The 23,718-nt window shown below is 42.0% G+C and overlaps 1 protein-coding gene across 2 annotated transcripts; it reads right to left on the reverse strand.

Moving 5' to 3' along the window:
* Positions 1-90: 90 nt before the first annotated feature.
* On the reverse strand, positions 91-22,528 carry DAPP1 (dual adaptor of phosphotyrosine and 3-phosphoinositides 1). Of its 2 annotated transcripts, XM_074905522.1 has the most exons (9): positions 22,434-22,528; positions 15,825-15,947; positions 12,421-12,554; positions 7,984-8,114; positions 5,875-5,922; positions 5,575-5,637; positions 3,694-3,779; positions 3,015-3,102; positions 91-2,564 (listed from the first exon to the last, which is right to left on the reverse strand). In XM_074905522.1, the coding sequence occupies exons 1-9, from the start codon at positions 22,493-22,495 to the stop codon at positions 2,514-2,516; spliced, it is 786 nt and encodes a 261-aa protein (XP_074761623.1). In that variant the 5' UTR covers positions 22,496-22,528; the 3' UTR covers positions 91-2,513. The 2 variants fall into 2 exon arrangements, with proteins under 2 accessions (XP_074761623.1, XP_074761624.1); XM_074905523.1 differs by lacking the exon at positions 5,575-5,637.
* Positions 22,529-23,718: the final 1,190 nt, after the last annotated feature.

A 23,718-nucleotide genomic window follows, 5' to 3' on the forward strand; every position in this document is an offset into this window, starting at 1 on the left:
TTCTGTGGAGAGAACAGGTCTCTTAATCATTTGTAAATGGACAAAATCCAGGAGTTTATAGACTGAAAACTGAGCAGCGTGTGTCCCAGCTGGGTGATAAAGATACTGAGCCCTGTGTCAGGGCCGGGATGCAGAAGTTTGTGCTGATGGGCTCCCTGTGGCTGGGGGTCAGTCCCTCGCTCTTTGCCCCACCTCGTTCCCTCCCTGCTGTGATGACTGCGGTGTAGACTGCCCACACTAAAACCCAGCAGCACTGGCCTAAGGAAGAGCTCCTGACAGAGCTCTGTCTCGGGCTGGGGAGGGGGTGCCACTGCTCCCCCATTTATACCTCCCCCAGCTTCAGCACCAGGCAGGATGGGGGGAAAGGGTGGCGCTGAAGTCAAGGACAGGGAAGTCTTGGCTCGGAAGCTCTCTTGGGAGATTTAAAAGTTGTCAGTCAACCCTTTTCTAGTCAAACAGCTCCTGGCATAAGCATTCTGTTGCTGGTCACTACACAAGCAGCTGGAAAACTGAGCCCCAGGTGTGTCTGTATTTCTGGCCAAAACCATTTGTGTTCAGCCTCAGGCCTGCTCTTGCTGTTCACTTCTGTTCAACTCATCTGAGACTGCTCCCCAGGCCAGCCAAGCGCCGCTGCTTTTATTGGCTTCAATTCACAGCACCATGTGTTGAACTCACTTCTGACAATTTGTAATGCAGCCTCTTTGTGTGAAAAAGGGAAGGCTGCTTCTGTGGTTACACTTCAGGCTTCATTTCCAGGCCCTTTTCACAGAGAAGTGATGCTGCTGGTGAGCAGCCTCTCTCTCTCTTCCCCTTTCACTGCTCCTCTCTCACAAACTCTTCAAAGCTTTTTAACTGAATGGGAGATGTCAGTTTGTGAAACTACTTCTTCAAGGGAAAAAGCAGGAAAAAGCTTTAACAATACAGGAATACAGGAGACATTTGGTAGTTTTATAATGACATTTTATTCAGAAAACAGTCTGTATAAAAATATTTACAAATATTTTGATTTTTCAAAGTTGAAATAAAATGCTATTCCTATGTTCAAATCTACATTTTCTTCTTCCGCTCTGTTTCTCCCCACCTCGTCCTCAGTCTTCTCCCAGTAAAGGCACCTATTGAACACTGACCTGCTGTGTGAGCAATACTAATCCCTGCGCTGGGCATTTGCGTCGTGGGAGAGGTTTGCATACACTGTTTCAGCAGAAACTTGACTGTTACGTGGGGAGATGGGGGTGCTCCCTCTTTCCCTACCCCTGCAGGAAGAGCAGGATTGCTGGGGGGGTCTTGCAGCTGGGTCAGCCATGAGGTCAGGCCAGGCTGGTCTTGGGACCCTCCAGTGTGTCAAACCTTACTTCAAAATGTAACCTCTATGTTGGCTACAGCACCAAAGTACTGGGCTTCCACTTCTCAACTCTGTAGCAAGCCACAGCACTGTTAAACATGTATGAGTCTTCCAAAATACAGATGGACATTTACAACAGGTTATGTAGAAAATGTATTCTTTCAAATTCATATTTTTAGTGTACATGGTGCTTTTTGATACAAAGCAAGCAACCCTTAATTCTAAACACAGTTCTGGACAAAACTTTGTTTTGAGTTCTCTGCATGAGGAAAAAAAAAAATATCACAAAACCAGCCCATTTTCAAGGGGAACTAAGTGTACAGGGCCCAACACGTGCTACCAGTGACGCTGGAGGCTGCCCCAGGCAAGGCTTTCTGCAGAGCCCTGTCACCCACCCACAGGGTCCCATGGTGGCTCTGTCATATGCGCCAGGAACCAGCTGCCTCTTTCTCACAATCCGACTTTGGAAACAAGCGCGCTTGCGTGCTGCTAACCATCACCTAGAGATGCCGTTTGAAACAAATGTTCACTTGTAGCCACCACTACAGTATAAATCTAAACTCTACAAAACCATATTTGACCAGATCTAAGTGTTACTCATCCCATCACCTTGAAAAGGGCCTTGAAATATTCTCTGGGTTGTAATGTAGATACTATTTACAAAAATGTAATTACCTCTGTTATTTTTGTTGTGGTTTAGAGCCTAAACAGGTAATATGAAAGAAATATTTAACATTTCCAGAATGGAGTGGTTTTAAATAACAGGCTGAAGGTTACAGAATGTGCTGCTAATGGTTAGTTGTGATGGAGCTTGCAATAAATAAATTATCGAGAGTGCTCCAAATAACCACAGAAGTTTTAAACAGTGACTAACTTCTGTGATTAGTTAACAGATGTCTGAATGAAGTGCATTAGAGGCATACACCATGTCTATCAAACCAACACTCTGATTTTGCGGCCCTCTCCACATGCGACTCAACAGCCCGAGAGCACTCAGCTGTATGAATCCTTTGTGTGCAGAGCTGGATGCAAACGTCTGCGTGTGGGTATACATGCACAGGTGTGCCCACTGTGAGTAATGGAGACATGGAAAACCGTCCTCTTGTAAGCAATGCCTTCCCCTGGCAAAGAGGCGACCCCTGCCCATGGAGCAGAAGTACCGGAGGTGCAGCTAGGAACTGAGGGTGGAGTTGCGTTGCTCCAGTTGCTTCCGTATTTGCGACTAGAACAGAAAGACAACCCATTACTGTTTGCATGCATGTGGATGTGGGCAAGTACAACCAACCCAAATACTGGTATTTCTAAGGAGGTAAATGCTTTAAAGCCTTGTCTTCTCATTGCTTCCTTTGTAACCCAACACATGTGGTCTGTACCAATGCTCCATATTTTTAACTATCTACACAATTACATCCTCAAGATGGAAGAAGTTTCTTCTTCCTAATGAGTATGTGCATTAACAGCACATCCCAAACACGCTAAAGTGGGTTTGCACTATATGCAAAAAATTACATATTCCAGTCTAATTGGCCTGGAAGCCAGAACAAGTACTCCCTTCTTTCAGATACTGAGAACTGTTGCACCTAGGTGCTGCAACGCTATGGGGTTTGTGATGGCAGCACCAAGGGTACTGCTGCCTGAGGCATACTGCCATTAACACCGCACATTATCTTACCAGTTTCCATCGCAGTATTTTAATCCACTCGTCAGCTTCTATTCCAGTTTTCGCACACAGGTAGTATGTCCTTAGTGGGAACACTAAACTGTAAGTAAACAATAAAAACTACTTCTTAAATTGCCAGAACTGGTACTTCTTCCTAAAACTGAACCCCGATGGCCTCCACCAATGGTTGTTTAAACAGAGCAGGGCAGGGCAGGGAGGCCATGCTCCCGTTCAGTCACCAGGAGGGAGGTTAGACAAGAACGGTTTACAGTTGTTTGCAGCTCTCAGGGAAGAGACCTCTCAGGTTGTCCCAGACCCTTAAGAGCAAAGACCCACATCTGGGCATAGAAGCAGTTCCTGTGTGACCTGTAGCAATGTCTGAACCGGACCATACCTAAGCTCCATGGGCCTAGGTGATGATTATACACGCTTACAGAATTAGGAAAAGAAATGCCCACTACACAGAGGCCTACACCCTTCCCCCTCAACAAGAAAAAACCCTTTTGCCCATGGCAGTTTGGCAAAGCCATGAAGGACAGACAGAGGTTAGCTGACAGAAAGACTTGTGAGTTAGAGGAAGAGTAGCATCACAGCCAGCAGGGGAGCTTTCAGAAGCACTCAGTGATTACATTTCAAACTTTCCTGGCTACTCTGACCTTCCCAGCAAGGTGGAGAAAGAACAGCAACTTACCAGAAACAATTGACTCTTTCCTGGGAATAGTCAAATTGCACAGCAGAGCATTCAGTTAAGTCCAGTGCCCGAATTGGTTCTGTGGCCTTGAAAATAAAATGGATTTAAAATGGGAACACGTGAAAACAGAAGACTAGCTTGGTTCATCTTCAGTGCATCTAGACTTTTACAGGCACACTAGGTTTTTCCAGGAATAAGTAAAATCAATACCTGTAACACCATAAACCCAAATTAGCAAGCATAACGTTAGTGCTAACATAATATGAATTGAATATAAAGAAACAGGTAAGTTCAGATCCAGAAAGACAGAGGAGATTTCTACTGCAGGAAAGTTTGAGCTGGAGGCAGACTGCTGAGGGTTTGGTTGATGCACGATAACATAACTGACATGGCAACAAATCTAGTATCACTTCCAGCTAAGGTTTACTGAGACAAGGGGATGGTTACAGGTCTTATCAGGCCTAGCCAGCTGTTGGAAATTTAATTAATTCCTAAGTGCTTTAAAAGGATGAAGCTGGGTAGGGAGAAATGCAAAAGCAAAGTTAAAGTAGTACTTGTAGCAGAAGCAATGAGTCTGGCTGCGTGAGCATGTCTCAAGTTTCTTGGGACAGGCTCAGGTGTAGGGGAACAGACTATGTGTAACTACAACCCATCTCCCTTAAGAGTTTCATTCTCCCTAGGTGTTGGAGTTCTTTCATTTGTTTCAGCCTCACACTGTGAAGCACCTTAGAAGAGGAAGATGAAGCAAAACAGCTTGTTCTCTGCCCAAACACCCTTAGCTCTTCCCATGGTCCTTCATCAGGTGTACAGAAGTGTCTGTTCTTTCTCACCTCTCCTTATGTTTTCCTCTAGCTCAGTGGATGTTACATGCCATGTTAGAAGAAACCCCCTCCTGCTGAGGCGTGCTAGTGAATACTGCCCCAGGGCTAGCAGCATGTTGCTCACCTGTAGGTATCTGTGCCCCCACAGCAGCACTGGGAGTGCCAGGAGATGCCAGAGCTGCTGTCCAGGAGGAGACAATACTCCTGACAAAGACGCCTTCTCACCTGGTAAGTCATAAATGCTACTCAAATGTTTGGAGTGCTGCCCTTTGAAATATTATCCTGGAAACTCCGTTCATGTTGGCTTGAACTGAAATGAAAACTCATGGAAGGTCCCGTAAATGCATAACCATTTATAAATGGTAATGTTTGGTGAGAGAGGGCAGTTGTGTCTGCTATTGCGTTAACATGCATTAAGATGCTTGAAATAGGGTTTGGCAGAGGTGAGGAAGTAAACAGGTTGGTTGTGTTTATGAAAGAACCTGAACTGGAGGTATTGTAAGGGTGAAGAAACTCCAGAGGTACTTCTTATTTTGACTCAGTTTAAGATAGAAATGGAACAGCAACTGTAAGGACACAGTTTGTCCCAGATGCAGCAGGTTAAGCTGCCTCAGAGTGCTAGGAAGGAAGACATTTTAAAACTAATGGTTTGCTATGTATACTGTGTGACCACTGGAAACAAAAGTATGAAATCAAGGAATGCAAAATATACTACTAGTATTTGCAGAAATACTTTAATAGCACCTCTGTCTGTTAGGCTGTGTTGTACTGGTAGCTTAAAATTCACTGAACAAAGCAACCAAAAAATGCACCATAAACAACAACTCTATCTAGTAGTTAAGACTGACGGAGCACAGTAAATGTTTTCAGCTGCAAACTTACTTTCTCTTGGTTGAAATCATCAGTAATTCTGACTTTATCTGAAAGGTCTGACCCCTCTGACAGTATAGGAAGCTTTAGCTTGGGAAGCTGTGATACAGATGCAAGAAGCCAGAGGTATGAGGAGGCTGCAGCTGCCTCTGTAGAGGTTTAAAGAGCAGAACTGGTGTTTGCTACTTACTGTCTGGTCTTTGAAATACTTAAGTTCATTCCTATGCAGTGTAAACCACCTTGTCTTCCAATTCTGAAAGATCAAGAACCGATGGTAATTGTCTTGTGAGAATTTAGTGTAATGTTTCTTAGGAAAGCAAAACCTTTAAAACTGTTGACTTGCTCTGGTTTACAGTTGTGCTTTGTTGTTGCTTAAAACACAAACTGTTCCTCTCTGCAGGGGAATGTAGGTGGGGCTGTTTCAGCTCTCCATTGTCTCTGGCTTCTGTGGGTGACTGCAGAGTGGAAGCAAGGAGTAAGTTTTCCTTACCTTGACTATTTTGCCTTGTTTTATCAAATATCCTTCTTTTGTACCAAGCTGCAAAGTAACAAGGAAAGAGATGGCGGTTAGACACTGAGCTCTGCTTCTATTTCCCACATCCTCCTCTTTTCCTATATCCAAAAGATGGAAGAGCAGCCTGTTCTTGTGGAAACTTACTGTGGCCACTTGCCCTGTCCTCACTCCTGTGCTCCCCTCACACGGCTGGATCCAGCACCAGGGTGAACACGGACCTGTGCTGGCTCTAAAGGCAAACTCTTAGACTGTGCCTCCCTCAGCAAGCTTCTGGCCTGTATCTTAACCAAACGCAGCAAAATAGTTGCAGTTATGGTTTATTTAGTAAAAGTTAGATGGTTGCCTCTGTACATGTAACCAGAAGCACCTGACAGTAGCATTATCCACAGAAACTGTTCTTGAAATGCAAGTGGTGAAGAAAGTGTTGTTTTACTTTAGCATTCTCTCTCTCAGTCACATGCTTGAGAGAATAAACCTTTTACATTCAATAGGCTTATTGAAAAATCGTTTTTTGAACAGTTTCTCTGCCACCATGAGTGATGCTGGGACTTTATGACTTCTTCGATACTGAAACTCTTTGTAGGGACTTAGTTGTGAGACTGCAGACCGCTGAAAACCAAATTCTTGCTAAGTTAATTACTACTTGCTCTTGAAAAAATAATGCCTTTTTATTGGTTTTATGTGGAAGTCAAGTTTCTCTGGACGTTAAAGTGGAACTCAGCCATGAAGGGTTGATTGTGAGACAGCAGAAGTGGTTCTTTTATCAACTCTTAACCTGTATTAATGCTAACTCTTCCTCTTTTTCTCAAAAAATATAGGATCTAATTAAAGTATTTTCCTCTCAATACAGAGCAATACTGTTCTGGAGAAACGACCTGTCTCACTTAGGTATGATTAACTAGGGATTTAAAGCCTCTAATTACTGTCCAAGTGAGTCACAGAGCAGGTGACCAAATGAATATGAAGATGTTCTCTTGTTTCTCATACCAGTAAGGTACAGCTTTTAACATGATGCAGCTTTTTACTGTGCTCAGAATTACTAGGGCTAAAAGGGTGGAGACTCTTCTGTCATATTGCCCTATTTTGGGTTTAAGTCTGTCAGAATACAGCAATCTGTCTTTCTGCTTTAGAACAGGATGATTCTAAAATAATAAAATCCAAATGTGAAAATGCCAAAAAATGCTTCTGAGTGATGTACCTATCAGATTATAGATACTCTTATTAACTAGGTTGTACAGCGCTTCAGGCTGGGGTTTCCTTTTCCAAATTCATCCCTGCCTGTCTTGCACATCTTTGAATATTTTTTACAAAAGGTCCCTTTTTAACTGACTTAGAAAGTCAGAGATGCTCTTTCCTTCCTTCCAGTTAGGAAGGAGGTTGTATATTGCCAACTGGGCAAAATAACTCTAACAAAGAAAGAAGACTGAAAAAATAAGTAGCTTATGTCTGCCAGGACTACTATCTGTTTCTTGTCATCTAATCCTCATATTTACTGAGACAAAATGCAGTAAATCCTGTAGCTGTTACTTGGGTTTGCTACTTCGTGTATTCCTCTCTTCACCTGTTGGGAGAAAGAGAGGGAGAGACTTCTCACTGGCTGTAAAGGACGTTTGGCCAAACAAGGGCTTACTGTGCAACCTGACACACGTATTGTTGCATACAGCCTGATCAGCGTTGTCAGAAAGATGTGAGAAGTGTTGTTTTTGTGTGGTGTGGTCTTTTTTGGTTTGTTTTTTTTAATTCCTGATAATGTTCCTGCTAAGATGGCATTCTGAAAGGAAGATTACAGAAGAATGAAAACTTTTCATATATTCTTCATTTGGATGGTCAGACTCACCTAGGCCAGCTGCAGACAATGGTTTCCCAGTGACAACATTGAAGGTCTCAGTGACAACTGTAAAAGGCTTCATTTGTCATGGGATTGTACTTAGCAAGTCTGTGTTTGTTTTGCCTTGGTTGGCAAAGGCTTTCTGTATTTACAAGCCCACAAAGGGAGGAATTACTGGTGTTATTCCACAGCTCACTCCAGCAATCATACTAAACTCAGGCCAAGAGAAGCACCCCTCCCACCAGAACACAACTTACTGAGGGAGCGTTTGGAACAAGATCACTTTCTGTCCTTCCTGTCTGCATCGCTGTGTGAACTCGGACAGACTCATAAATGGAAGGTTCTTCCACTTCCCTGGGGTAGGGATGCTTCAAGACAATTAAGGTTCCTGGAGAGAAAAAGACCAGGAGTAAGTAATTTGTCATTTCTAAGATGGTCTTAGAAAATAACTGTCAGTAGCTGCCAGTTTGTGGAATGGTTAACTTTACATTTTCGTAAAATTTAAAAGACATAAGAGCTAAAAACCTCCCCAAAATCTGTGTGACACTTCCTGTAAGGGGTTTTCTCATTGGAAGGGGGCAGGATTCAGGCCACACCCACATGAGAAAACAATCAGATGCTATAAATGACTCTCCCATACCGGTAAAACTAGATAAATATTTCTAACATGCATCATCTGAATAGTTTAGACTCTCTGAAGGGTATTTTCTACAGAAATCCACCCATGAAACCACAGAGGGGCACCTGCCCAGTGTTATTTCCTCGGCTCTGTCGTGTTGCTCAGACTCATCAGTGCCTAGATCCATTCCATCATCACTACAGTGGGAGTTGATTTGTTCTTGCATCTCTGAAGACAAAAGTGAAAACCCTCTTCGCCACTTCTAAGCAGTAGGTAATTAACCCCCCCCCCCCCCCCGCAATGCATGGTAAGTAGTGAAAAATTAAGACAGCAACAGAACAGGACCATCAGACTGCCCCCAAAGGCAGGTGTCTCCTGTCCTGCTTGAATTTTTTTTCCAGTCAGGGAGTAACTAGGTTATACAGAACAAACTGAAACACAGATTTCATAGTTACAGCTGAAATGCTGACCTACGCTTTCACTGCACTCATGAAGATGCAACTACAGACATTATCACACCTGTTTACACACAACTGAAAATTGTAAATATATGGTGCCTTTTTAAAACCTTTACACTTACTAGTGCTTGCAGAGAATCACTTGATACATTAAATTCCCTTCCTGCACAGTCTGGGTGAGTAGGCAGGATGCTAGACTAGATATGAGGCTGTAACAGTCATCCTGGTTTTGCCAACAACCCACTGCTTGCTGTGTAAACCACTTAATCTGTCAGAGCTTCGGATACAGACTTCCTAACAGTAAGCCCACATTACCATCGCCTTTAACTGTTTTACCGTAGCTACTTCCAATTAGTAACATTTTGATTACAGCTGTTCTTTGTTCTCCAAATAAGGTCATGTTTATTTCACGTTCTCTGCAAAAAGCTGCATTCTCAATAGTGAATCTATTACACTATTCACAAGAGTGAAGAACCTCCTTAAAATACTAACTGCTACACCACCTAATCTTATTCTTTAAAAATAACATCACAGCATACCAAATGCTGCTCTATTTGCATTTTATGCTGCTATTGTCAGCTCTTAAAGAGGAGGGATGCTAGAATTGGTAAGAGCTTGGACTTGAAACCTACAGGTGACTGAGTAATTTACAAGTGAAATAAAGTTTAAATTAAAGTTTACATTAATATAAAGAGAAGGGCTACTAAAGGGAAGGGTTACATAATGTAAAGTATGTAATGGTAAGGGCTACAAAAGGAAGTGGAAAAACTGTACTTGAAGTAACCAACTGAAATCTGTTTGCAGGCCTAGGGGGTGTATGCAAATATATTCAACCTGCAGTAGATGAAAAGTCAAAATCAGTTTAATTCTCTCTGGCCTTGCAGAAAAAAAAACGCTTTATCATTTAAAATGAAATTGAGAACATGCCCATCACCAGTCTACAGAAACTACTCTTAAGCTGTTGTGCAGAATCAGAGTACCATCATCTATACACCACGGATAGAAAGCCCTGTTGCAGAATTGGGAGGACTAGTTTAACATTTTATACAATACATGTTTTTTTGCCAAGTTCTCCATGGTTTTCCTTCATAAAAGACACTTGCACAGTTACCGGATGATTATATTCAAAAAGAATCAGTAAAACCTGCATGTAGCAAGATTTTTCTTGCATGTTTGTGAATGATAGCTATTTCTAAGGAAGAATGACATATAGTCCCATTGTTGAAAATGTTGGCTTCAAGTGACCTTGGCTTTTTTGTCTGGGTAAGGACTTAACATTTTCATGTTTTTCAAAATAATTTAGGTAAAAACTGATAAACCAAGTAAATGGGTAAGAATAACATCTTGATCTTGACACCTTGAATAAAGATAAAAATATAGAAGTATTATAGGAGTGTATTGCTTAAACCTTGTTACTGAATAGATTCAGCTTGCCTGTTCAATAAACTATCTCACAGAACACAGTAACCCGAATTTCCTTTTAATTATCTGTACTTCAGAAGGAAGTGTACACATTACACTGCAGAAAAACAGATGTTGAGTCTATGCAGCAATTTGGAGGGGCACATGAAGCCCTAGTAAGACAAGGTTTGTTGGGCTTGAAGCACAAACCTGCAGCTGTCTAGGATGAAAGAACCACTGTTCTCCTTAGACCGGTTTGCAGTGCTGCAGGCCCCTGTGTTTAAAGTACTGATCAAAGAGAGTCTGGTGTGCCTCCTCGGACACAAAACCAACTCCAGTGAAACAAAACTTAAATGGAAGATAGTGGAAACCATTACATATTCTACCTCATACATCTCTGTCTTATAAAATCCTGTCCATAAGCAAGGAGATGAAAAATGTTATCGTGCTATCTTGCTTTACTCTCTCATTCCTGTTCTCACACTGTTTCTACAGAAAATTGTTTGCAAGTTGAACAAGGAATAAGAAAAACTGTCCCAACTACTTCCTACTAGTGCCTGAGCCAAAGGTCACTTGCTGCTTTTCACTGAAGGGACGTGTGGCCTAAGAAATCAGACTCTATTGCTAGCCCTTCTGCCAACCTGCTGTGTGACCCTGTGTTGGGCTGGTCGTTCTGCCATGCTGATGCTTGGCTTTGAGTGGGCTCTGATGAGCCCCTACCCTCTCTTTGGTATAAATTGGTTACCACCCAGGAGACCTTTGACACCTGTATCTGAAGGAACACTGCCCCAGTGCTGTGTCTTCCTCTCTACTGCTATCCGTGGTAAGGTAATGTGGAAGCTTTCTTGATGGGATGTTCAAATGGCTTTTCTTATTCTGTAGCACATCCAACTTAAAGAGGTTTCACAGAGCCAGTAGAATCTGACTAGAGAGCTTTAAAGCAACAAGTGAGCCCATCATTCAACAGTGTTGACTCCGTCCACAGAGATCATATAACACCAAGGCCCTGCTTACTAATGTCTGTTAACATATGCAGTGAAGGAATGGAGAAATACAAGTTTTATGTCAACTGAAATCTTTACAGTGTTAGGCCTGTGGGTGCATATCAGATTTCACGGAAAAACAGCTTACTGGCACAAAAGATACATGTAGGAACTCTGTGTCTGAAACACTCTTAAAAGCAACTTAAAAAGAGAATGCTTTGAAAGACACAAGTGCCATATTTAAGTGTACCACTACACTTGGGGGGATGGGGGAGGGCAGGAAATTGTAAAGCAACCCTTGAATTTAATGCTTGTGTTATGAGAGCACTGGTGTATATTTAGCATGCGGCATATTACAGCTATTGCATGTGCCAACTATTATTTAACTGGTCACTTGCATATATAATTAATACTACTCCGAGTTATTTGCATACACTTTTTACACAGGATGCTGAAGTTTTTAGCACTAACTTATACTAACGCATCTTCAACTCTTACATTTGAAGCTAAACCTAAAACTGACATTATCATGATAATCTGCATCTGTTTCTCCAGGGATTCTGGTCTTGTGGTGTTTAACTTGCTTGTAGGAATCAAGTTTAATCTTCTGACTCTTAACTCATGTAAGCATGTTGGCTGCTAAAGAAGCCTCTGCTTTTCTCTTTCATAAAAACAAGACAAATCATTGTGATGGCAGATGGCATCAGCAGGCTGATCCACTGCAGACAGAAAGGGAGAGGTAATACAGGGCACATTCCCTACAGGAAAGAGGAACATACCGCTGTAGACTTCTTCCTTGGATGAAGAATAGCAGAACTAAACAATTTCAAGCCCCTTTTCCATTTACTCTTAGGGGCGGATTTGAACTTCATAAGTGAACATGTGTCTTCCCACTGAACACCCTGCTCTGGTTTTGCCCTTTTTGAGAAGGTTCTGCTCCTCCCAGTACATGCATATTTTGAAATGCTTCCTTCTCTCTCCAAGAAATCAAAAGGAGGCTATGCGCCCAGTTAGCAAAAGCCCAGTAAGCTTACATGTAGTTTGCCTTCAGTGTACTTAAAAGAATTTTTGAGGAGTAACATCTTTGATACTTGAGGTTAATACAGACATGAATTTCTGAAAAGGAACATTTTGACCGTAGATTTACCTGGTCACACATCAGAAGCTCCTTTTACTCAGATCTGTGTGAAATATGACTACAAATCTGTTCATACAAACACATGGCTCTCTTACCTGTTTCGCTTCCAATTAAAGGCTGATTTGCAAAATGCATGACTAATTCCTTCAGGCTAGAAAATTCATTAAATCCAAATTTGAATGAAGTTCCTGTATGTTCAATGTGGAAGTGTTTCACAGAATCTTTTCCCCTAAAATAAAAAGGAAAATTTGTCAAGGCACAAATGCCAAAGCCATTTGGCATGTATGACTCTTAAATAGCAGCTTCCACTACAGGAATTCTGGCCCAGATTACAGGCTGAAAATCACTGTCCTAGCAGTAATACTACTGCCATTATTGTCCCTCACTAATACTCAACATATCTGAGATTCAAATTTATTAAGAAAAGTCTAATTGCTGCTTACAGATATGAGATGATGAGAGCCTAGAAAAGCCAAGTCATATTAATTCTTCTGGCAATCAGTAAAAAGACTTATAAATGAGGTTTTCAGCCTGCTGTCTAAGCAGGATGATACCCCTTCATGTACTAGGCTTTAGTCTTCACAGTGTACCTGTATTACTCAGTATATGTCTTACTTTTCAGGTAACATCCCAATCTCATTGAAAATGTCTTCTGTTTCTCTTTCAAAAATAGTCTGTCTCCTTTTCGCACCCAAACAGGGATTTAATAACCTAACTTTAGATACCTAAGGCTTTAGAATTTGTCTGCTTTGTCCCTGTACTCAGGCGAATGGTTCCTTTATGGTGGGCACTGTCAAATATCAACCAGGGTCCTTTGTCAGGGAAGTAACAGCACTTGTTTATGAAAGCTGATGGTATATAGAGAAGTGTGCAAGGCCTCACTTCCTGAACGGGCAATTATTTTGACCTCAGAAGTCAGTGAAGCACTTAGTGCAAGTATCTCTCCTGTGAAAAAGTTACTTCTGTTAATGTTACTACCATCTAAAATAGTCCAGAGAAAACTCTGTCTCAGGAAAAATGTATGTAGCCAATATACTGAAAATACAAAGAAAGGGATGTATAGCATCCTTTCTGTTGTTTATTGCCACTTCTGCAGGAGATTAATTTCAAACAGGTATTTAAACAAATATTTATCTTTGAACAGTACTCACGATATTGTAGAACATGCCTCTATTGACCTGCTGCACGTTTTGCACTACAGTCAGCTGAGACACAACGTGTGCAAGCCAAGTGCAGGTGCCCTACAACAGCAAACAGCTGCTGTGACTCCATGCAATGACAGGGTTTACATCTTTCCATTTAATTTCACAAGAAATACAATGTTGCAATGAGAGCGACTTCTACTCTATTTCCTAGTTCCTTTTAAAAGTTAGCTAATTTGGCTGGGGGAAGGGATTTCAGGCAATACATGATCTCTCAGAGCTGTCAATAGAAACCTCAAGGGATGTCTAAGCATTGTTCCCTTTTAAAACAAACTATATAATAATGACTGAAGTTCCCTGTGAGGGAGAGACAGAAAGTAAAGTAAAAGCTACAGAAGACATTTTAGGAGAGAAAGAAAATGACAGTTAGAATTGCTAAAATTATCCTTTCTACAAAAATGTATCAGAACAAAATGGAATTAGTTATTAAAAAATAAGTTTTAATGTAAGTCAAAAAATGGAAAGGAAAACTTACAGTTAAACAGTACAAAAATATTAAAACATTTTTAAAATCAAAATTAGTGTTTCAAGGTTGCTGTACCACCAAAAAACTAATGTAAGAGAATAAAAGACCAAACTCCAGTCTGGGATATTCAGTTCACATGGCAATGCAGTAACTCTTGTTCCTACTTGGAGAGCTGAACAAGGGACAGGAATTGGTATGAAGCAGACTTTTCTATGTCTTCTAAGGCTAGAATTTGTTAAAGCAGCAATTTTATTTTCATTAATGCTTTAGCTTTTGTCTCCTATTAAAAAAATAGCTATTTAAATTTTATTTTATTACAGTAAATTGTTTATTGAGTGCCCTTTAAAACTAGCCCCAAGATATAGGGTTTTTTAAAAAATTTCTGAGGTAGATTACCTCAGAAAGTGTTTAGTTACATTTTAAAGCAAAAAACTACTAACCAGCCAGACAATGATTCATTTAAAATTACTTTTTTTAAGGAAAGCTATTACTTATAAATGCTACTATTCTTTTTCCCAAGACTTGCACTCAATTCAGCGATTGCTACTCTGAATACTCATTTTGTAACATCACCTTCAGATCTGTCAGGCACCCTGCCAAGTTCCTTGAATAAATGGCTGTCTGTAGCGGTAATAATTTCAGCAATGTATGTATAGGCACACTTGCTCCTGGGTCTTCTGTCAAAGATGAGTGAAGCAATTCATATTTGCCTTTTATACCTCTGGGGAACAGGGTATGTGCAAATTGCACTTTCCTCAGTTTTTAAATGACTACACTTCCAAATTACAACAGTACCTGGTACTGAATATGCAGAAAGTCACAATTTCAATGGCATATGCTGTGTTCCTATCTATGAAGGTTGTAAATAACTAGCATCACTATACTCAAAGTGACTTTAGCTTAAAAAGTTACTGCAATTCAGCTGAGCTGTAGCCACTAATTGGTCAGAGGCTCAGTTTGAGGCAGAAATGAGCTTGAGGACACTGCCTTAAAATTTCGCTGTAGAGGCTTAATATATCATATCGTTGCCAAAGGCTAAAAAATGTATTTAAGGTTGGTTACCTCCACTCAGCTGACACGCAGGTACTACCTCGTGTGTCTAATGTGTACGTTTTCCATGTTGCCTCAAAAATACTGTGGCTTCTGTGCTCCTTGTGAGATTCTTTAAATGTGATTCAGTAGTGAAGTACCCAGGCCAGGCTACCTGTGCTCTGTATTGGCTGTGTCCTGAACTGATGTAAATTGCTGTAATTCTGATGAATTCAAGGGCCTGACATCTGTCACTTGTGAAACGTCGTTCAAATCCAGTCACGTGTTACTGGCTAAGACTGAATTTTAGCCCAGAACAGAAGAGTAAAACCTTCCAGTCAAACACTGGACTGTTCCTCAGAGATGACAGTTCCTATACAGTGATGCAGAAACTGGTGAAGTTATTAACTTGTATACTCACTACTATCCTCATCATAAAACTTTTCTACTCTCATCACCTGTTTCTTAAACTCCTATAACTGCCATACAGATTTTTATCATGCAGACCAAAAATCTACAGCCAATCCATGGAATGATGTTTTTTTGCCAGTGAGATTAATTCATAGTTTGGAAAGATGAGACCAATTTTCAAATCCAATCCAACTATTTTTTTTCTTCTAACAAAATGTCATTCAGCAGGATTACCCACTAGGAATATATATTAAAATAGTTTGAGCCATAAGAAAAAAATCTGCAGGTCATCTCAATGCATGAAACATGCAAACAAACATGGGAGTAAGTAAAGATTTTAAAACTGCTAGCAGTGTGGCATTAGATAAATTCACTTCTGTCCATACTCTACCTTACAGAGAGGGAGTACAAATCTTCCCTTTCATTACTCTTCCTTAAGAGATAGCTTCCATCCTGCCCGTTGGAAAGCAGCAGCGCTTCTGCTGTATGTCGGGTAAGGTTATCATGATACCACCTGGGAAGACACAAGGGGTTAAAGCATCATTCATTCAACTCTTAACTTTGACAGCTGCTGCTGCCTTGTGGAGATGAGTTACAGAAAGAGGAAGGACTGACTAACACTGCTTTAATTTTGAGTTACCATCCTTCTGGCAGGCACACACAGGTGACACAGAACTGTGCCCCTTTCAGCAGCCTCCTTTTGACAAGCACTATTTATTTTTTGTTAGCTACAAAAATTGTGTACAAGCAGCTGAGTTTACTGAATCATAAAAAAACTCTACAAATTCTACTGGCATATGCAACAAATTACTCAGGTCTATGCTGGTAAGGTGAAAGCAATTTGGGGGGGCATGCAGGATCCTTTGTCTTTTTTCAGAATCTGCACTTCCTGATGTATCTACACGCTTTAGTACACTTCCTCTTTTGGGGTGAACAAGCAACAATTAAACTGCTCCCAAACTCTGCATTTCCCACAACTCAGTTCATCTGCAGTTAAACACATTTGACTACACTTAAAATTTTCACTTGAAGCATAACCCTTTGGGAATGAGGAATAGAGGAAAGGTCCAAAATTAACTGACAGAATTTGAAGTGAAAATTTAGGAAATCTCACTGTTGTTGCCTCTTGGCCATATGTGGTCTGAGCAATGCAGGAAAACATCAAAATGCCTGCTTCATTTAACTTCAGTTAAAACTAACTTCATCAGGGTTTTTAATATGAAAAATTCCACAGAAAATAATCCTGCAAAAAAGATCATGAAATGTTTATGGCTTCATTTCCACCCAGAATGATTCACAACAGAAACACCTGATTTATTTCAAAAGGATCTCATTAGAAATGATACTGAAACCAAACACAAAAAAGAGCTGCAGCTATAAAAGGCTGGAGTGCCAATCCTCTAAGAAATGCCATGTGCAGATAGATATTAATGATAGTTATACACGCACACCAGAACCTCTGTGCAGAAGGAGGTGGGGATACTGTACCCAGGCCACAGCTCTGCAGGGAGCAAGCTTTTCCCTTTCTCTGTACACGTAGCGGTGCCAAGTCTCCTTCCCCTTCCTTTTAAACTGTGTCTGCCTGCAGTACTGGGGTCAAAGTCTTTCAGCCAGAGAAATACAGTTTGACTGAAAGCAGAAGTGTGATCACAGCACTTTCCGGCATTTCTATCATGGCCGTCTTCTGACTGAAATGCGTAATTGTATACTCTTTCTCCTTATCTGTTCATTGCAACTTGCCACTAAACTTGGCATCTCACACAAAGTTTTAACTCTGAATTTAGACAGCTGCCTATTTGAAAGGCCAGCTGGCTGATAAATTGCTTTGTAAGAGACTCCAGACTGTTAACCCTGTGGAAGACAAGATCCATGTGAAACTCAATACAGGCAGGGTATTGCTGCTTTGGCTCTAGAACGTGCTCTGTGGACCATCTACATAGTAGAATAAAATAATGAATATTTAAAGATCAAAGTGTCATCTTCTGAAACACCTGTTAGCCAAAATCTGCTTTGGGATTAACTGCCTAAGTAACAGTCAAAGGTCAGATCTGTCCCGATGTGATGAGGATCATATCAGCACATGCTTGGCTGGACCTACAGCTGAGAAGATAACACTGTGTTTTGGGCAGAATTTCATAACACCATTTCTCTCATTTTTGTGCAAACGAAACATACATTTTGAAAACCTGTTAAGTGATCATTTTCATAAAGGAGACATATTCAGTCTTTATCCCATACATGTAAGCATGTTTGTGTTTCAGTGTGTGTTGTGGAAGGACCATGCTATTCTTCCCCCCCTCTGGAGTGGAAGAGTCTGCTGGGCCCATGAACGCATGTCTTCAGATAAGCACACAGGCCTCCGCTACTGCAGAAGGTGCAATACTGCTCGTGCTCCTCAGTGGGTGACTGTCCCTGTGGAAAGCACCTCAGCTGCCTGAGCTGCAGGAGCCCAGCAGAAATGCATCAAATCTAATTCATCTCTCATCCACCTCTGAAAGGGAACAGAGATCCACATTAGGGAGAGATGGTCCGGATGTGCTCTCAGTAGGACATCGATATTATTCAAAGAAGTTACTTACACTGAGGGTTTTTTTTTTTTTGTGATGGTAGATCTTGGCAGGTTTTGCACCTTTTTTTGTATTAAAAAAAATATCTTCTACCACAATTTTCTTACGCTTTGAAATTATATGCTAGCTTCAAGGGCGTATTCCCATTCTTAGTTTAAAGCAGTAGTACACTGTACTACTTGATGCAGTGAGTGGGGAAAGCACTGACTTATATCCTTTGGCTGGATGCAATGCTCTTCATGTGTCTGTACTCCAAAATGACTCTACAAAATAGCCTCAGAATAGCCTCTATTCTCTGCACGCTGGATTTCAGATCAGATCTGCCCAGGTTTCGTTTTGGGTTTTTTTAATTTTTTTTTTTTCCTAATATCAACACCTAGAAGCATCACCTATCATCTGAAAGTTGTGAAGGGCTCTCTCTACCTCATGGCAATGCTTTTAATGGCACATGAGTTGACAGGGCTCTAGAGAACATACAAAAGGGTGAGAATGGTAAGATAGAAGTTATAATTGGCATACAACCAAAATTGGTATTTATCAGACATCCTTTCAATGCATCCCACTAAAACACTTAATCACACATCTATGTAAAAGACTTTGTTGGAATGTAAGGGTGACATTTCATAGGAAAAATAATTTTAAAATAGAAATATGAAGAAGTAACATCAGTGCATCCAGCCTTAAAGTTTGTCTTCTAACAGTAGGCTTTCACTATTTCAGCTTCTGCTTTTCACTTCCCTTTTCTCACACCCTTCTCTCAACTGCCTTTGTTCAGATTTTCACCCATTTCTTTGGCCCGCTTTCTAGCTGTTGTAATTTTGCCCGTCTTTACATCAGAAATACAGATGAAGAAAAAAAATTCTTACAATCATTTGCCTTGTCCCAGTCATTTGAGTTCCTCAATTTTCCAGTTTTATCATCATCTGATCTAGGCCTGTTGTCTAATTTCTCTACTCTCACTAAAACTAAGCATGAAGGGTATAGTTCAGTCTTACCAAATACCATCTGTCATGGTATTGTCAAACCTGGAGCTGGAGGAACACAAAATCTGCGCTGCAAGGGATGACAAAGAACGATTGGACTGCAAAAGGAAAAGTGTTGGAAAAACTTGTTTTCTCTTGCCCCATTCCCTTCACCTCCAAAAGACAAACAGTGTCACCAAAGCTATGCTATGCTGGGATGGAAGAAGTGTTACCAGACCAGCCTGTAATTACTCGGATGACGAGATATTCCACATTCTCACCTCTTGCGCAAATAACGTGAACTGCAGTGTGGAATTCCCCAAACTCACATTATACGTGATCAGCTACAGGAGTTTCATACTGCAGGCTGTCCTTTTAGCGTAACATCATTAAATGCAATTGGGAAAAGGGCTGACGCCAGGAATAGCCAGAGTCCTTTAAAGAAGAATCACAATGTCAGTTTCCTTTTCCTTTAAGCCAAGATGATTATGTCTCTTTTGGCAAACTTTAGGCATTTCATTTTAAATATTTTGCTGGATTTAGGGAAGAAGCTAATGAATGAGCTAACACTTTTTTAACTACATGCTCTGATTTGGTCTTCATTTTCATTCGGCATTAGAGTTCCACCTATAAACAGCTTGACAATGAAGCTGACAGTAATCTGAATTTGCACTTTGAACTCTTGATTGTTTGACCACCCAAACTCTCCAAATAAATGTAAGTCTAAGTCACCACTTCCCTCACACTGAATGAAATAGTTTAAATAAAAATAAAAAAGCCTAAACACATCACTCCTGTGTTCTTTTGTTGTGATGTGAAGATGGACTTTATGACCTTTTACAAGTACTGAGGCTCTGCAAAAAAAAAAAAAATCCAATCCGATAAACAGCTGATCAGCTGATCTAAATCTTTCAGTGAATGTGATAGTCCCTGATGATAACTGGGATCATTAAACATTATTTCTTCATCTTTTTTTGGTGACAGATGGGATACCTCTAGAGCAGGGGTAAAATAAAGATGGGTTTTGTATATACTGATTTGTATTTTTTTCTCTCTCCCTCCAGCCTTGCTCTCCAGCTTTAATATTCTCAGCGTAATTACAGGAGCATTAATCTAGAACAGTCCAGCAAATACCAGGTCCTCCAAACCTCGCAGAGAGTCAGAAAGGTTTTATGCTGTACACTTATCTGCACTGCTGTCAACTTTCCATTTTGATGACCAGCTGACCTAGTAAACTATGAGGATATTGTGGTACCCAACCTCCTTTTTCTTGAAAGTAAAGAAAAAGTCCTTCTCATTTCACACTTCTTCAAACCTTCAACTTCAGTTTTGCACAGTAAAGCAGCTCTAAAATAACCTGCTTCGAATTCCCCCTCAAAGGTATGTGATGAGTTGCTCCTCATCTGAATAACCCTTGTCTTTGTTGGTCATTACTATGGCAATGACACATATTCCTCACCAGAACTGGATCTCAGTTGTGCTAGATACTATATTGGGTGTAAGGGGCTCAGAACTGTGATATCACCAAGGACTAAGTTTAGGACATAAAAACCTTTGTGGTGTCTGATACCTTAATGTTATGTTCTGGAGAGCGACACACCTACTTCTTACAGCTGAAAAAGTATTTAAGGTAAGAGATCTTTTAGATGATGCTACCAGAATCATCTGGTAGCAATGGTTTGCTGTGCGAGGGCTTCTTTTTAGGAAAAAAAAAAAAAAAGTAGCTTTAATAGTAGCTGAAAAAAAGGGCCTTGTTTAATGATTTGAAGGGAACCTTTGCCTGGCATTGCTTATTGACCTTTAGTGCATTTAACACACTGCCCTGAAGAAGATGCTTAGTATTTTGTGGTAGGGCAAAAGGTTTAGGTTTTCTATTTAAATGGAAATAAAATAAAGATGCTACAGCTTTAAAAATGCCTATTTGTAGCCTTCTCATTTGTAGTCTTTCCTTCTCACTGGTACCACATCAGGCTGCAGTTCTACAAAAACATTTGTGAGGACCAACTCCTTGCCAACCAGTGAGGCTATTTACAAGCACAGGTTACGGGCATAAATCAACTCAGGCCATACAGTCTGGTAACTGGGAATCATGCTTCCCATAGCAGCTGCAACTTTTTTTTTTTTTTTTCTGGATATACTTTTTTAGGATGAGCATAATCTTACAGATGTAAAGGAAAAGGATATAATGGCTACTCTGTGTACCACTGCAAGTGACTTCATTTCATATTTGTTAGATGTTTCAGTAACAGGCATTTCATTAACAGGTTCTTCTAAATATGGGAAACTATCAACAGTTTGGAGGTAGCAATTCCAAGTCTCTTTGTTGCACTCCAACTTCTTCACTAAGTGAATTAATCACAAAAATAAATGCTTGTCCTTATCCATAAGTACTCAGGAAGCAAAAAACTTTTACTTTTTTTCATCTATTCTTTCTGAATGCAGAGGTGACACCAGAGCTTTTTTGCTTCCTCAGTATCTTCACTGGCCTTTCTTCTTTGTCTCCCCTTCACTTTGCTGCCACTGATCCTCGCCTCCCTGTGCCCACCTGTGCTGCTTCTCCAGCCTGTTTCTTCTCACCCATGGCAATGCTGCCGCTGAAAAATTCACCCAAGCCTTCCTCCCGTAAAAAGCAAAAGTGACTGGCAGACAAAATGAGCGACTCACACTAGACAGGGAACAATGTCTGTCACAACCTTTGGCCTTCCTTTTTTCTCCTTGGGTTTTGCCTTTGAGTGAGGCTGATGTCCTTATAACATCTGTGAACCGTCCACTGCTGTGGCTCCGGCGGTGCCCTGGGGAAGCCTGCTGCCTCCCGGGGCCCAGCAAGGAGTGGCCTGCATGGCGGCTGGGATGGCTGCCCTCTGGGCCCAGTGCCCAGGCCAAGCTACAAAGAGATGGCCGAAGGGATGGCGCAGATCTGCAGCCGGGAAGGATGGGCAACTCTGAGGACGAGCTCTGGGTTTGGTGCTCCCTTGACACGCAGGTACACGGCACAACCTGGACTCTTCCCGATGGAGGAGGTTTCAGCATCACAGAGCTTCTCTGCATGAAGTTGCAGTTCCCTGCCTCTAACTCTCCACTATATCTGAAATGCCTGCCTGCACTCTAGTTTTTCTAACTATTATTTATTTCTCTCACTCATCTGCGGCACGCAAGCATCCTCTGTACACGGGAATCTGCCACCCTCTGAAAGGCGCCACGGGGACGAGGCGCTGGGTTCTCTGAGGGGCTGCACACCACGCGCGGCACCCTTCAGCGGGCTCATTAAAACAAACCCCGGGTTACGGTATTCCTCCCGTCACTACCAAATTCAGCACCAAGAACCAGCAGCTCCCGCCCTGCCAGCTCCCGTCGGGCGGCCCGGCACCCCCCGGGGCCCGCCATTTCGCGGGGGCACCCCCGCGCCCCTCAGCCGCCCCCGCGCTTGGGCGGGGCCGCCATTTCGCGCGGGGACCCCCGACCGCCGCTTACCCCAGCGCCTCCAGCTCCTCATCCAGCGGCGCGGCGGGACGCGGATCCTGGCGCTGGGTCATCGTCCCGCCGCGGCTCTCCGCCCCGCCGGCGGACGACGCCTGCCCGCCGCCGCCTCCGCGGGCCGCTGAGGAAGTGCGCGGACGGGGCGGCGGCGGTGGGGAGGCACCTCCCCGGCCGGGTGCGGTGCTGTCTCGCCTCGCCGCTGCGGAGTGCCCCGTCGCGGGGAGACCCGCCCCGGCCCCGACGGCGAGGAGGCGACCCCGCCCCGGGGCTTGTCGGGGCCCCTCAGGCCCCGTCAGCGGGGCCTGGTCGCTCAGCAGGGGTGGCCGGAGCCCCCCAGATAGCCGGCGGTGCCCGGTGTGCCCCATGTCTCTCCCATACTGGAAATATTCCCAGAATAATTCATATTTCCTATTACTTTAATCCGTACATCCCAGAAGTCCATATTCTGACGTGTTTCATGTACGTTCATTTTTCTCTTGCAGTGGATGCCCTTCACCTCTTCTATGTCCACCAAAGTACTCGGTGAGGAAATCTGTGGAGGTCTCTGGATTAAGGCTAAATCTCTATTTATTCTGTAAGTGTCAGGTGTTAAATACCATACCCACCCAACCTCATTTCTGTGGTTATCACCATCTGTCTCCATGCAGACTTTCAAGAGTCAAACTGCCTCTCAGAAACAGTAATAGTGACATAATGTAAAGATTGCTGAAACCATACTACCAAGGGGGAATGCAGTTGCATCGGAGGACTGAGCTCTGTGGATGAGAAATTTCTGAGCGTTATCTGGTGCTTGTCCTTCCAAATGCTTAAACGATTTGCTGCATGCTAGAGTTTATTTGTATCCCCCAATACTTCATGGGCAGTAATTATTATAGGTCTGCCAAATTCTTCACTAAACTTCTTTGACAAAAAGACAGGGTTTCAACGTAGAAAAAGAAATAAACAGCAGAATGCTATTTTCCAGTCACACAAACACACAGTTTTCATTAGGTATCTAGTACTGAAAATCAATTGTTTCCAGAAAAACTGATATTTAAAGAGGCTGAAACAGCTACTTATTTTCTCACAAGCCGTCATACGAACAGCACACTCTGTGGAGCTAAGAGTTGCTTGGAACAGGCTCATTAAAAGCTTGCTGCTCCTGTGGGTCTCACGGAATCCGTTTTAGAAGAGCTTTCCTAGCTTCCTGAACGGGAAAAGCTTCACAGAGTTTCCATATGTCAGATCAGATTCTCCTGCTGTTTGAGCTTCTAATTGTGCTTTCCCTAGCTGCAAGGTG

The sequence above is a fragment of the Athene noctua genome, chromosome 4 (genome assembly GCF_965140245.1).
Source record: "Athene noctua chromosome 4, bAthNoc1.hap1.1, whole genome shotgun sequence".
NCBI classification, from domain to species: domain Eukaryota; kingdom Metazoa; phylum Chordata; class Aves; order Strigiformes; family Strigidae; genus Athene; species Athene noctua.

What these genes read in the sequence shown, in the direction of transcription:
- DAPP1 (XM_074905522.1), bottom strand. Translation starts at nt 22,495, where the DNA reads ATGACCCAGCGCCAGGATCCGCGTCCCGCCGCGCCGCTGGATGAGGAG. An exon ending in TTGTACTCCCTCTCTGTAAG is followed by an intron (nt 12,555 to 15,824) that starts GTAGAGTATGGA and finishes TTTTTATTTTAG; the next exon opens with GGGAAAAGATTCTGTGAAAC. An exon ending in GAAAGAGTCAATTGTTTCTG is followed by an intron (nt 3,103 to 3,693) that starts GTAAGTTGCTGT and finishes GTTTACTTACAG; the next exon opens with TTTAGTGTTCCCACTAAGGA.